Raw genomic sequence first — 15032 nt, 5'->3', positions numbered from 1 at the left:
TTTGAGCAGTATTAGAAACCAGATAGTTCTTCATTTAGTTGTCCTTCATAGTCCCGTTTTCTCTTGATGTGTATGGTCGACTTCAAGGTTTTAGAGGTTTTCTCAGGTCACAGGCTGATGTTGGCCAAATCAGAGATGCTGATGGGGTCGCCATTTGTAATTATGAGTGCCTCAGAGGATGGTGGATTAACAGGCTTATGTGATTAGTTTGAATGCTGGAAAGAGTTTGTGGCTGGAGATGTGTTATTTTGAACTTAATTCAAATTTGAGACAGTCTTTGTGTACCCCGGTGGCTTGGAGCCTGCTGTTTCTGCACTCATGCAGCCAAACATCAGTGCTAACTTAGCCCCTTCCACCCCATCAAAACAGAAGAGATACCCTTTCAACTGTACTTCTCCATGTTGGATCCCTGCTTGGGCATCGTCAGAGGAGAGCAACTACCCAAGCAGGGATTGACCCACTTGGCACCATCGATCCATGGATTGCTACTGCTGTATTTTGTCTCCCCCAGGCAGAAATCACTCTAGAGCCTGGGGTCAGTTTCTTTTTTTTTTTTTTTTTTTTTAAAGGGATGAGAGTGGTCTACCCTACCTTTCGAGCCTCTACCCACCTCTAACTTTTTCTTCCCCTCCGTGGCTTACCCCCAACCTGTCTTTCTCAGTGCCTACTAGACACGAGAGAGATACTTTTTGTTATGAAAAAAGAAATCTGGTGGGGGTTCCATCGTTCTGGCATCTATGCACTCCCCCGCCCCTAAAGGCCCTAATAGTCTTTCTATAACCCCAGAAGCCATTTAGGGGAGAGTTACCCTCTATCTGCCCCCTGGCACTGGATGCCAGGGATAGATTTATTTTAATTTCCAATTCAATCGGGGGGGGCATCCTATTCTAGCATCGGGCTGTATTTCTCTACACGTGAAGCCCCAGCAGTCTTTCTGCTCTCCTTGTGGACAGTTTGGGGTATTTACCCCCCAGTCTGCCCTCCTGACTTTAAGGGGGCAAAAAGTACAGAAAGTCCACTAGATGCTAGGGATACACTTTTTTTTTTTTATTAAAGAAAATGAAATGGGATTGGGGGGGCTGGCGGGGGTCAGTCCTCCCAAACCTAGTGCCGTATCTTCACTCCTGAAGGCTTCGGCAGTCTTTGTGCATCCCCCTTCACAAAGCTCCCTGGATTGGAGGGATAGTTTTTTTCCTTTCAATGATATTGAGGTTGGCCTTTCATGACATCAGGACTTCCTTGGCACCCCCAAAGCCTCAACAATAACAGCGTCTATGGACTTCCCTCTTCCCCCGAAGGGACAGAAGGAGGAAGTGGATTGGTGGATTTACCACCAAATCTGTCCCTGAGGATGGGGTGGTAGCAAGCTAATTGGATGCCAGGGACAGATTTTCAGATTTTTTGTTTTTTTAACAAATGGGCATGGTGTGGCCGGCTCATCCTGGCACTAGAATGCAATAGAACCCCAACAGTCGTTCTGGGGGCCTAGGGCACTTCCAAGGAAAGCAAGAGCGAATTTTTGATTCTTTAGAGCATTGTTTTGACATATGGACCAGCAGAGTGGGGGTAAATCTTAATTTCTTTATCGCAATGGTAAGTGGCTTCATTATTCGAAATCTGAATCAACTGGTAACCAGAAGCCCTACCATCCCTGGGTATTTGAATCTCGGATGGTGTGACTTGCACGAGTCCCAGTAGGTTTTCTTACCCAGAATTCCCTGCAAACTTCCTTTCACCCAGAAAAGTAGGACATTTGTTATTCTTAATTGAATTTCTTTCAATTTGTGGCTGTAAAATGTAAGACAGTGTGCAAAAACACATTGTGTAAAATGCACTTCTGGGATGGGGTGGACATCGGAGAGAGGTGGAGATCAGGGGCTTCTGGTCTCTGGCGGAATCTGGGCTCCATATCAACTTTTTAGAGCTCCGGGCGATCCAGCTAGCATTAAAGGTATTTCTTCCTGTTGTGAAAGGGAAGTGTTCTGGAAAAAACTACTGCAGTGTGGTACTGCAACAAGCAGGGTGGTGTGGGGTCGTGGACCCTTAGTCAAGAGGCTCTACGTCTCTGGGTGTGGCTGGAACACCAGGGTATAACCCTGGTGGTTCAACATCTAGCAGGTTCTTTGAACACCAGAGCGGACGAACTCAGCCAGAGGTGCTTAGTGGATCACGAATGGTGTCTCCATTCGGAGGTGGCGCAAGGACTCTTTCAGCAGTGGGGAAAGCCTTGGTTAGATCTGTTCGCCTCCGAAGAGAATGCACAATGTCGGCAGTATTGCGCGTTGGAGTTTCCAAGGCGGCTATCGCTAGGTGACGCTTTTTGTCATGAGTGGAGTTCAGGCCTCCTGTACGCCTTACCGCCCATACCACTTCTGCACACAGTTCTCAAGAAAATCAAGAACGACCAGGCCCAAGTAATCCTAGTGTCTCCAGATTGGCCACGAAGAGTCTGGTATCAAGAGCTTCTCAAAGTGAGCATCAATCCTCCAATCAGGTTGCCTCTTCGGGAGGATCTTCTGTCACAGCAGCAGGGGAAGGTTCTCCACCTGAACCTGTCAACTCTGCGGCTTCATGCGTGGAGATTGAGTTGCGGCAGTTGATGGCTTATGATCTCCCTCCCGAAGTCTGTAATGTCATTCTGGCAGCCAGGCGTCCCTCTACTAAGACGGTTTATGCCTGCCGTTGGAAATGTTTTGTATTATATTGTACACAGAGGTCTATTGATCCTCCTTTCTACTTCTCTTTCTAATATTCTCCTTATCATTCTGACACTCGCCCAACAGGGTTCCTCCTTAGGGACTCTTAAGGGCTGTCTTTCTGCCTTATCTGCTTTTCTTTGCTTGCCTGATGAACAGTCTTTAAGTCTCCTTTTGTACAGAAATTCTTAAAAGGGCTTGTAAATATGTTTCCACATACGCCTTTTGTTATGCCCAAGTGGGACCTTAATCTAGTGCTTACTTTTCTTGTGTGCTCCTTTTGAGCCTTTACTTAATTGTCCTCTCTGGCTACTCGCTATCAAAACAGCCTTCTTAGTGGATATCACATATGCCAGGAGAGTAAGTGAGATGCAGGCTTTATCATCAAAACCACCGTATTTCACAATATATCCTGATAAGGTAGTCCTCAGAACTCGTGCCTCTTTCTTCCCAAAGGTGGTGACCCCTTTCCATCTGGGTCAGGACATTACCCTGCACACCTTTGCTCCACTGCATCCCTCTAATGAAGAGGATTGTCTCCACCGCCTGGACCCAAAAATAGCGTTGTTGTTCTACCTTGACCGCACAAAAGAGCTTTTGGTAGACAACCAACTCTTTGTGGGTTACGTTGGAGCAAAGAAGGGTAGGGCAGTCCAGAAACAAACCATTTTGTGCAGGGTCGTTCTCTGTATTAACATCTGCTACGCATTGGCTAAGAAGCAGCCTCCTGAGGGCTTGAGAGCTCATTCTACAAGGGGGAAAGCTGCTACCACGGCGTTAGCTAGAGGCGTGCCAGTTCTAGACCACTGCCAGACTGCAACGTGGGTTTCCTTGCACACGTTTGCAAGACACTACTGCCTGGATAGCCCGGTGAGAAGAGAGGGGCATTTTGCTCACTTGGTCCTACAGGACTTCCTTGTGTAAAATATATCTTCGCAGCCCACCACCAGGAGGTTATAGCTTGGGTATCTATTCTAAGGTAAGGAATCTGCAGCTAGAAGTCTCTATCAGACGAACAAGTTACTTACCTTCGGTACCAAATTATCTGGTAGAGACTCTATCTAGCTGCAGATTCCTTACACTCACCCAGGCCTCCCCCTCTGCGAATATATATACTATGTTTTTTTTTTGTTTGTTTTTCAGATTTTTCCACTTTCCCCAGGGCATGTCATTTTGCTCAGACAATCAGAAAAAAGTTGGTTCTTCCATGACTCTGCCCTTCTGGAGTGGGAAGTTGTGGAAAAGAACTGACATACATGTGCTGGGGTGGTGCCTATATAGAAGGCCGTGATGTCACAGATGGCTCCAACGACGCTGACGGCGCCACGTGTAGCCAGATAAAGCACACGGATCCGAACGACGCCACCCGACATGCGCAGGGTACTGCTAAGCAGAAGAATTCCGGATTCGAAGCTGACACCAGTGAATTCTAAGGTAAGGAATCTGCAGCTAAATAGTCTCTATCAGATAATTCGTTAGCGAAGGTAAGTAACTTGTTCATCTATACAAACGATCCCTTGCTGAATTTCAAATTTGTCTGATTTTCAGAAAGGCATAGCTTTCTGGATTTACCCATGGGTTTCACATCTGTTTCCATCACAAACTGCAATTTGATAGAAACCACAAAAATAGGAAAAGTGGCTAGTACTTAGAAAAAGTGTAACTGAAATTAAGCATAATTATTATCCAAGTCCATACCTGGAACTTTGTCTCACACAGTTCACTCACGTTTGTTGGGCCAATATCCTGATTGAAATCAACCACCCTGACTTCAATTGACAAGCGATTAGTGTCCTACAGACCCTTGCAGAATGGATTTTGAGACACAGTAGCCCAATAGACGGAGCTTATTCACCAGTTATTAAAAGCCAGTAGTGGCAGCCAACAAGCATTAGAAAAATCATCAACCAACAAATAATAGAAAAAGAGCATTGGTTGTTTTATATGCAATATCTGACAGAAGCTTGATTGTCATGTCTAATGGCATAATATGATTGAAAGTGGGGGCACCTTCTACAAAGGGTAGGTCTACAGTTGTCTGGTTATAGGTAAATTTACATTTATTTTGGAATGGAAGTGGAATAAATACCCAGTAATCCAGAAGATGGTACAGTTAACTTGGGGATGAATATTATAAGTTATCTTACGAACCTCTCTGTTTTACTTTTCAGAAATGTTCATTTCTGCCACACTGCTCTTTTAACCAAATGTGTTTTTCCCCCAGAGCAAATTAGGTTAAAAAATATCAGAAAAGTGTATGGGAGATGCGTCTGGTACAGATTACGATTGTTGAAGCCACAGCCCAACGTCATCCCTACATTAAAGTAAGTTCAGTCTTTTGTGCCTTCTAAGTATCACATGCTGAATATGTCAGCTTTAATTCAATGCTGACTTCCTTTACTGCACCTGTACCTCTTATTCACTTTTATTTATTGCTGTTCATCTACATTACTTTTATATATTTACTTTGTACGTTGACTGAACTTATTTTCTAAACTGATATTCCTTTAAACTAAATCTATCTTAGATTTAAGGAAATGTACATGTTGTTCTGTTGCATGCTTTCTTTTAATATTTTCTCATACTGGCTAAGCAATAGGTATTTTTTCCTGGTACTATTAATTTCGCTCACAACTACTTCAAGCAACTACTTCAATCACTGGCATAGCTCACCCCCCCTCCCCAGTCTCACGCCCCCCTGAGCACTGATTGGGGTGGGAGGGGTCTTGTTGGAAAGAGGAGAGCCTCCCCTTTACAGTGCTGCTTCTTCCCAGTGGATCACTGCTTGGGGATCGCCACAGGATCCACTCACTAGACAATAGCCATGCCACCACCCAAAAAAACCTACTGTCAGGTTTTCCGCTCCCAACCCCACCCGAGGGCAGGTGGGGATGATTGCCCCATGCACCACCTCACCATGAAAAAGACAGTAATTAACCCCAATCTCCCTGGGTGAGGGCTAGAAAGACCACTAGACACTAGGGTTGATTTGTAAAATAAACATAGGTGTTGGGCTTGCCCACTATGGGCATGGCCATGCCCCCTCTTAAAAAAAAAATAATAAACTGCGGTGACATTCTTCCCTCCCTCCAACGGGAGGGCCGATGGGGGTGGTTGGGTTGGGGGGGGGGAGCTCACTAGCCACCAGGGATTTTTTTGTTTTGTTTTAATGTAAGGGTGGGGCTACCTGCCATGGGGATCATCAGGAAGCCAATCTTTTTCTCCCTCATTCTCTTGGGGCATTACCCAACTCGGTCACTCCAGGGGCCCAGAAAGCCCCCCTAGAACTACATTTATGCAGTATTGTTTTTGGGGGGGGCACAGGGTGGGGGGGAGAAGGTGTCCCTGGTCATGAGCCCATACTCTCTCCCACCTCCCGTTCCCATATCATTTCTGCCCATCCCACCCCCAAGGGTTGGAAAGGGGTATTCAACACCAAACACCAACACCAAAAGTGAACTAAAGGGCAGCCATTATTTTCATTATTTTTCCCAAAAGGATCCAAAACAAACAAAAAGAGGGTGGAACCTACCCTGGCATTGAGCCATACCCCCTCCCTAGAAGGGCAAGTGTCATTCTACCCCCCTGGGAGCAGGTAGAATGTTTGTTCTAGTTGGGGATATTAACCCAAATATGCCCACTGAGGGGAGGGGAGGGGAGGTAGAAAGTCTGCTTGACAACAGAGAATTTGTTTTGATGGCAAAAGAAAATTGAACGGCAATTGCACTCTGGCATTGACCACATTCTCAACTCCAAAAAAGGAACAAAATAGTCTCTCCTTCCACCCGGGAGACAGATAGTTTGCCCCTGGGGGCCAGAAAGCCCACTGTATGGCAGGAATATATTTTTAGGTCGAGTGTTAGCGTTCGGCCTGCTGTATACTTTTAAGTATATTGTTCAGTGAGTTCCAGCGTTGTTATTTGTTAGTTGCAGTGTCCTGACAAAATCCTTGCTTGCGGTCCGTTCTGCCTCTTCCTGCCTTTTTTCACTTTGGGAGCAGCACAAAGTACTGTGTTATTACGCTATGTTCTGTTTATCTCTTCTGTAAGGGACTTTTTTTTAGCATTTGCCTGTTTCACTTCAACACTGTGGGTGCTTGTTCAGTCCCTCCTCCCCACCAGCTCCCTTGCAAACATAATAAAACAGAGGGGGGCTTTTCCTGGACCAGCTTGCTCTCCCCTCACTGTTTTTTTATGTTGTGTAAACATGATTCAGTTTCTCGTGCATATTTTTAAAAGGTCACGGTAAAACACGACCCATGTGTTTTTGCAAGTTGAGCTGTACAGCTTATTGTTGTCATCCCCGTGTGCGCTGATCAGTAAAACACTATCCATGTGTTTATGCAAGTTAAGCTGTAAGGCTTATTGTTTCATCACCATCAGAGCTGATTGTAGCTCTCCGTTCAGTAGACATCCCTGTGTGCGCTAATCGGTAAAACACGATCCATGTGTTTATGCAAGAGCTGATGGAACTGGAAGAAAATGCGCTCTCATTTTGAGTGGCTGTATTCTACTTGCAGTGTTAACTCCTGTGCTTACTTTGAGCGGGTGGTTACCCATTGGGAATACCAGCGCTTTTTTTTTTAGGCCCGACACTTATTTCTCTCCACATCAGATATTTCAAGAGGACAACATAGGGAAAAACAAACAAGCATATTTAATGCAACGGGTCTCGCATTTGCTCGAGTTAGAGCTATTAGCATTGTAAACTCCTAACTGGACTTTCCTTGCCACACCAATGAAAAGGAAAAAAAACACAGCGTGATCGCGCTGGGGTTTACATAGCGTGATCGCGCTGTGTTTTTTTTCCCATTTGTGTGGCAAGAAAAGTCTGGTTAGGAGTTTACAAAGCTAATAGCTCTAACTCGAGCAAATACGAGACCAGTTGCATTGAAAATGCTTGTTTAAAAATTGAGTGAGTCTGGCCATCCTATCATCTGCCACACCCTCACCCCTAAAGCCTCAACAGTCTTTCTGCTCCCTTGTAGACTGAGAAATCCAATCCCAATGGAGACAGAGAAAATATTTTATTCATTTGGGTATTGCTTTTACACATGGGCCAGGAGGGTGCAGCTAATGCACAGTGTCGTCCCATTTTCAGTGGTGAATGGCTGCACTTGTTGGGCTTGGGTAGGCTGCCACCTGAAGAAACCTACCAGACCCAGACAGTTCTGACAACCAGAGTGGTGCATGGATCCATCAACATTTTCTTCCCCACAATGCCCTGCAACCACAAACTTTGTCAAAATACACACACTTCCCTCACATATCTATGAGGAAAACTTGAGCATTCTGCGGAGAGCCACACATTTCCTACCACCTAGCATCCCCCCAAGTCTTCCAAAAACAGTGGTGCCTCACTTGTGTGGGTGGGCCAAGAGACCTTGACACAGCGTTCTTAAGCACTGTGTGTAGGGATAAGTGATAGGGGTAGTGGGAGGATTTTGGGCCGTGCTCGGCCACTACCCAGGGAACCTCCAAACTACAAACAGTTTTGAAAATTAGACAAACAAGGGTTTCCTGGGTGGTTTGCCTTGCATGGCTCCCATGAGGTTTTCTTACCTGCAATGCCCTGCGAACCTCAAGCTATGCCTGAAATCACACATTTTCCTTACATTACATTTCTGTGATAAACATCGGAATCTACAAAAATCCTTCTTCCCAGCGTTTCCCCACTTCTGCCGATTTTGGGCCTTTTTTGTGTTGCAGGCACTAGTCCTACCCACACAAGTGAGGTACCATATTTATCAAGAGACTTAGGGGGAGTGCTGGGTGAAAGGAAGTTGGTGGCTCCCTGCAGATTCCAGAACTTTCCATCACAGAAATGACAGGGAAATGTGTTTTTTAGTCAAAGTTTGAGGTTTGCAAGGTACGCTGGAGGGGAAAAAAAAACGTTGTGAGAGCCACACAAGTCACCCCACCCTTGATTCCTCCAGTAGAAAAATGATCACGTTTCTAGGTTTCCTGATCTATTTTGCATTTTTGGCCTGTTTCCTGTTGTGGGCACTAGGCATACCCACACAAGTAAGGTACCATTTTTATCTGCAGACATTTGGGAGCATAAAACAGTACAACATTTGTTTATTACCAGTTGGATTTTGCTGCATTTTTGCATTCCAAACATAACCCAGTGTGTTAGAAAGGAGAATTTTTAAAAAATACCCTCTAAATTATACACTAATACGGGTACCCACATAGAAATAGGATTATTACTCTAAACATGATCAATTGGAGGAGAACGCCACACAGGTGTACAGCGGAACACAGGCGACATGGGAGCCCTCCATTCATTTGGTAGGAAAGCGATGCTTCACTTTTTGGTGAATATATAGTTCTAAAAGACATGTAGCAAGGTACACATGGAAGTGAGATTGTTTGTAACCACCATATAAATCGAGTATATGGAGTTCCACATACCACTCTCGTGGGACAAATTATGGTTGAGTTATAACATTTACCTCCACCAGCAAATGAAAGGGGAACAGGAGGTTTCATAGTCTTTGCATTCAGACCTATGTTAGTGGCGTGTTATGATAGCTACCTCAACTAACATATGAAGAACAATACAGGAGGTCACATAGTGTAGACAGTTGTGTTTATGACCGTTCTCCTAAGCAAACAGTGAATAGGGAGCCTAAGGCATTATTCTCATGGTTTGGATTAACTCTGATAGCTTGAAACTCGAGTAGTGATTATGACATGAGGACCAGCGTGTGTAGTTGCTAAGCAAACATGTACTTGACCTCGGTTACCAGGTTTGACGAAGTTAGAGTAATGTGTAAACAGTTGAATGAAGAATTTGTAATTGATGAAAAGGTTTGATAATGTTCTTGAATTGATATAGAAAGTTTATCTCTTTGGAATATATTTTAGGTTTCACTGAATGCAACTCTAAGTGACGAAGGATGTAGTTACATAGCCCTAAATGCTTTGGGAATTTGGGACACGTGGTGTACACAATTCATGATAAATATGAATGACTTGAGTTCAGGTTTGCAAGATAAAAAGATATAAAACAACTCAAATGTTATTCAAAGAGATTATACATCAAAAGAAAGAAAAACACAACCAACATTTGGACAAACTGTGTAGTTCATTTGAACTCATCCACACTGTTATGAATATCGGATGACTCCAAACCTAGGTGGGAATGATACAAACAGGACATTTACAGGGTACCCAGCTATCAGTGGGGCACAGAATAGCTGCACGCTTAAAAGTGAAAACCCTTAGATTAAAGATAACAGATAGAAGATACAATAATAAGTAAAACTAAAACGGAGTGCTGTGAAAATAATTTTCTCTTAAACAGTAGAGAAACTTCTCAACTGCTTTAACATCACAAAACTGCCAATAGATTTTTTACTTTAGAAGATTTAAAATAGGTTCCAGTTCCAAGACAAAAAGATTTATTATTTCACCGCAGTAGCCAAAAAAAGATAATATTCATGCAGCAATCGGTAGAACAATAATTTGCTGCATTTTAATTAAATGTTAGTGGAGTATCTTACTGATGGAAGCTGGTTTAAACTCTTCCTTGTAAAAATATTTACCCCAAGTCTTTTCAATACATTGTAAACCTGCGCTTTTTATTGCTATCTCGCACTCACGTCCTGTTTTCACATCCTCTGCAGCCAACCACAAAATGCTGCTGTCACCCTGCATGCACTTAGCCACAAAATGCTTTATTCCTGCATGATCGCTGTCACTCTTAGAAGGCCACCACTGAAGGTGAGCATTCTGCAGCATGGTGTGAGCTGCTGAATGTTGTCAATCTTAGTATGTAGTCAGGCATATGACTATAGGTCTCTGATTCATGTCCAGAGTTCTCTCAGTGGTGGCCCATTCTACCAGTCCATGTCTTAAAAGCAGCGGAATTTGGGAAGTGCATTCTCCCCAAGTACTGTAGGTCATTTGCACGTAGTGAATGCATTGGACTGCCACCTTGGTAAGTCTGTTGCTGTTGGCATGTACTTGTGTCAAGACAAATATGGTGGTCTGTATTGGACACTATAATGGCAGTAGCCAGGTGCTGCAGTTAAAACTGAATCAATTTAAAATCCATGGAAATACTGTAGGGTATTTTAATTTAGGGCTTAGAAGGGTAGAAACTTTCAATATAGTCTAAGGAAACAAGCCAGTCTTTCTTTACAGTGATTTATGTACTTGGGTCTGCACTATTTAATTGCACTTGATTGAGTTACCACTATTAAAGTTCTGAAGACACTGTTTTTGTCATCGGGTGGCCCAAGATTTATGACATGTTTCTTGTATGTATTTCACAGTTTGAGTATGACAGTACTGGTAAGTTCTCCTTTTCAGCCTTTTGACCTTGTCACTCTTGCATATAGCCTCATTATGTTCTTTATACTTACATGCTAGCAGTAGGAAGCTGAACTACTAGTTTCTTGTGCACGTTGAGGTCTTACTCTGGTTAAAGCTAGCAAGCTCGCGATTAATAGAGTGAATTGCAAGCAGAGGATGAATGAAGAAAACACTCTTCCTTGCACGTAGTGAAAGGAGTAGATTGTTATCAAGGAGTTTATCCTTGGAAGCCCTCAGGTATTAAACCCTAGAAGTTGTATCTAGTTTGTGTGGATTTTTTATGATAGTAAAGCTTTCCAAAATTTCAGAATGAAATGGATTAGCTAATAGTGATTGCCCTGTAGTAAAAACTGGTAGGTAAAAACCTCACTTTTCAGGAGATTAATGAAAGTGGGGAAATGAAAGGCATTTCTATGAAAGCAAGTATACCTGTACTTATGTACTTTGTATGCATAGTGATCAAGTCCTAAACAGTGTCAAACCTAACAAATTTGCAAACATGATATTAAAAAAAAAAACACTTGTCAAGACTTTGCTGGTTTCTTATTAGATGGAAAGGTATAAGGTGTTGCTGTCCTACTGAAATAATTGGACCTCAGTTGTTACTTGCTCCTTATTTGCATAGTAATGCATCATAGCGCAGTATCATTTGTAAGTAGAAGTCATCTTTAAACAGGGGAAATTAGTGTACCATTTCTTTGTAAGGTTTGAAATGTGTAGTACTGCATTTACTGTCTCATTTGGATATATGTTCATGCTTGACATGTTCTTTCTCTGTTTATCTGCAGAAAAATAGCTCTCATTGCTGGATGGGCTTTATTTTTATTTCTTGCTTATAAAGTTTCCAAAACCGACCGGGAATATCAAGAGTACAACCCTTACGAAGTTTTAGGCTTAGACCCAGTAAGTAAACAAATTACTCTTTTTTTTTCTTGCACCAATATGAATGTTAATCTCTTGGTCAATGGCCTTCATTTATTTTTGTTAGACGTTGTAATTGAGTGTTATTAAAAAAAAAAAAATCAGTGTTATACAGGGGATAACTTTTCAAAATGTAATGGGGTGCTCTTATCCTTTTTTAAAGCATACACTCGTGCAGGTAATGAACATTACATCAGCATGTTTGGGTTAACTTCAAATGGAACGTAGTCCTCCACAGCTGAAAGGAGAATAAACTCCGGTTACAACTTTTGGAACACAAGAGGATTCTTGCAGGATTCTTCTTATGTATTTAGCCCAATATTTTTAGCCCAATATAGATCTGTTTGTTGAAGACGAAAGTCTAAAATTCATTGCATAGATGTCCAGATTTTTGGAGCTTTAGTGTCTGCAGAATGTTTTTTATTACGCTGGTCAAGAGAAATTAGTTAAGCTTTTCTTCACATCTCACTCATTGCCTTGCTGGATGCCAGAAATCGCCTTGGCAAAGATTCTCTCCAGGTACCCATATCTTCAACGCATGCCTGTTTCCACTTACAAGAGGCTTACATACAGTCTAAATATCCTCTCCACTATGTTTTGTGTTTAATTCCTCAACCCTACTTTTGTATCGTGGAGGTTCACGGCCTTGCTCTTAAAGAATTACTCAATGGGAATTTAAGTGTTTACCTGACTGCATGGCTATCCTAAAGGTATTTCTTAGCTCACTTAAATGAGGTAAACATTTCTTCCATAAGATTGTCATATACCTTCAAGTGTCAGGTTTCTGTTTATGGTGTATCAATCGTCAGAACCAAAAACATGCATTGAGGAAATGTTATTACCAGCTAAGTTTTGCTTATCACTGTTTAAAGTGCTTTTAGCTCCTGTCTTGAAGGTCTTTTTTATTTTTTTTAAAGATTGACAAATTTATCAAGGAAGAACTTCGCAATTATTTTATTGTAAATGTTACCCCTCAGGCATTGTGTTTCGTGATTAAAGGACTTCAGGAAGTTTCTTCCCCATTTAGGAAATTCCTTCTACATGGGAATTGTACTTTTTTTCTTTTCGAAATGATTGTCCATCTTTTTGCGCCAAAGACAGAAAGATGTATCTGCATTGTGTCCTGGAGAGTTGTTTATCTTGTGACTAGCACTTCAGCCAGAATGCTAAGTGAGCTTAAATCTGTGTGTATTCTGCCATGCTCAATAATCCATGGTAATAAGTCCTCTCATAGAACTCGCCCTTCTTTCCACGGCAGGTTTCTGTTTGATTTTCATATCTACCAGTCTGTCTCTTTTCTGACCTCTTTTTGTTTTTTCATTTCTCTCTGTCTGAGAGGTGCTTTCAGACTTTGGATGAGAAGAGGTCCTTTTGTTGCTATTTAAACATGAATTATGCAAAGAAAGACAATACTTTGTTTTTCAATATAGTGTTGCATATTTAGGTTTGGCTTCCTCCAAGCAGACTGGTGTTAAATGGGGGTCTTTTCCATTATAACTTGCATACAGAAAGGACAGGCCCATTCCATGTAAATCCAGGAAAGGCGTCCGAAGGATAAGGAATGTTCAGATTGTAGGGTTTTTCAGGGCTGTTAAATTTAGATTGCTTCATACTCTAATAAGCACTCTTGCTTGGAATTGGTTTCCAGACCAGATCCTTTAGTGAGACAAAATGGATGCACAACTTGCTTAATTTAAGATTTGTTCATTGTCCACGGTGGCACATTTTTGAGGTTGGTGTCTACTCTTTTCTGTGTGTTATGAATGCCAGAGGTAATCCTTTATAGAGAAGAAAAAGCGACGCAGTTGCAATCCTGTCCTGGGTCTTCCACCTGAACTCATTACAAAGTCTCACCTACTGCCATATGGCCAAGGATCATTGTATGAATCGAGGTCTATTTAGATATGTTCCCTTTCTTTGCTTCTGTTACAAACTCCCCGATTCACTTCCCATTGTCGCTGAGATAGTGCTTCCCTCAAGATTCGCACTTGGTCAGTTTTCCAGTTTAGGTCCAAAAGCACAGTTTTCTGTGTTCTTATTAAAAACAATTAAGGCAAACATGTTGCCTCCCACATTATTTTCAGTTTGAAATAAAAATATTTCAAAATCTGCCCCAGTCACACATACAGTGATAATTGACCTCTTATGTGTTCAGGGAGAGCACCCTTGATGGAGATCTAGGATTGCAAGTAAGGCTTTCTTTCTTTTTTTCATCCACGGTACCTTAATTCAACCCTAGCAATAAAACTACTTGAGCTCGACTTCCAAATTATGGAATGCATTCAGCTAAGTTAATTGTTATTCTCCAGTATTCGGTTATCTTTAATAGATTCACATGCTTGAAGCATTCACAGTCGTCGAAGTGGAAGTCGCATGGTACAGTAGTAAGCAGTATAGTCTAACAGGCTGCAAAGAGAATGCAGAGTTCATTTTACAGCCTATCTATGTCCTTTTTAAAAAAGAAATGACCAAAGTTTACCAGTGACCACTCAGGCGACAGCACCCTTTAGAAGACTTCCAGCAGAGGCATCTTCCCTCAGAGTTTCACTGCACAGTGTGTGTGAGGGAGTCTCCCTGAGCTTTGCTCAGTATGTTCATGTTTCCTGTTCTTCAGACATCTATTTCTTCGCCAGTATGTCGCAACTGGTTAAAAAGGACTTTTCCGGCCATGTGCTACCTGTGGCAAGAGAAGACTGCATTCAGAAGACCCTAATAAGAAGTGTATATATTGTCTTCAGCCATCACATAAGGTGAGGGATGGCAAGATATGCAGAACTTTCTCTTCAAAAACCCTCAAAGATCGTGAGGAAAGTGTTTTAATATGGCTCCAAAAGCTCAAATCTAAGAATGCTATTGTTTCTGAGGGAGAAAGTAATGAGTGTTTCACCTCCTCACAAACTCCCAAGAGGAGGGAAAGATCCAGGCATGATTCCCATTATAGCAGAAAAACCTTAAAGGCCCATCATGGATCTGCCGAAGGCTTCTCACATGAGTTAAAGTGTAAAAGGGTCTCTTCAGACCTTAAAATCTGAGCCCTCTACTCCTCCTTTTGCCCTTGTGTTGAAGCCAAATTCCTCCGCTGTACTAGTTT

At 42.4% G+C, this 15032-nt stretch overlaps 1 protein-coding gene across 1 annotated transcript in view; it reads left to right on the top strand.

Moving 5' to 3' along the window:
• Window positions 1-15032, top strand: part of SEC63 (SEC63 homolog, protein translocation regulator) — a 620356-nt gene that overhangs the window by 77289 nt on the left and 528035 nt on the right. Inside the window, exons 2-3 of the mRNA XM_069235447.1 lie at window positions 4921-5020; window positions 11809-11923. Of these exons, the coding sequence (XP_069091548.1) occupies window positions 4921-5020; window positions 11809-11923 (215 nt within the window). The remainder of the gene's footprint in view (window positions 1-4920; window positions 5021-11808; window positions 11924-15032) is intronic.

This window comes from Pleurodeles waltl, chromosome 5, assembly GCF_031143425.1.
Source record: "Pleurodeles waltl isolate 20211129_DDA chromosome 5, aPleWal1.hap1.20221129, whole genome shotgun sequence".
Lineage (NCBI taxonomy): Eukaryota > Metazoa > Chordata > Amphibia > Caudata > Salamandridae > Pleurodeles > Pleurodeles waltl.
The sequence above is the reverse complement of the archived record's forward strand: the minus strand, read 5'-3'. Positions and strand labels throughout refer to the sequence as shown.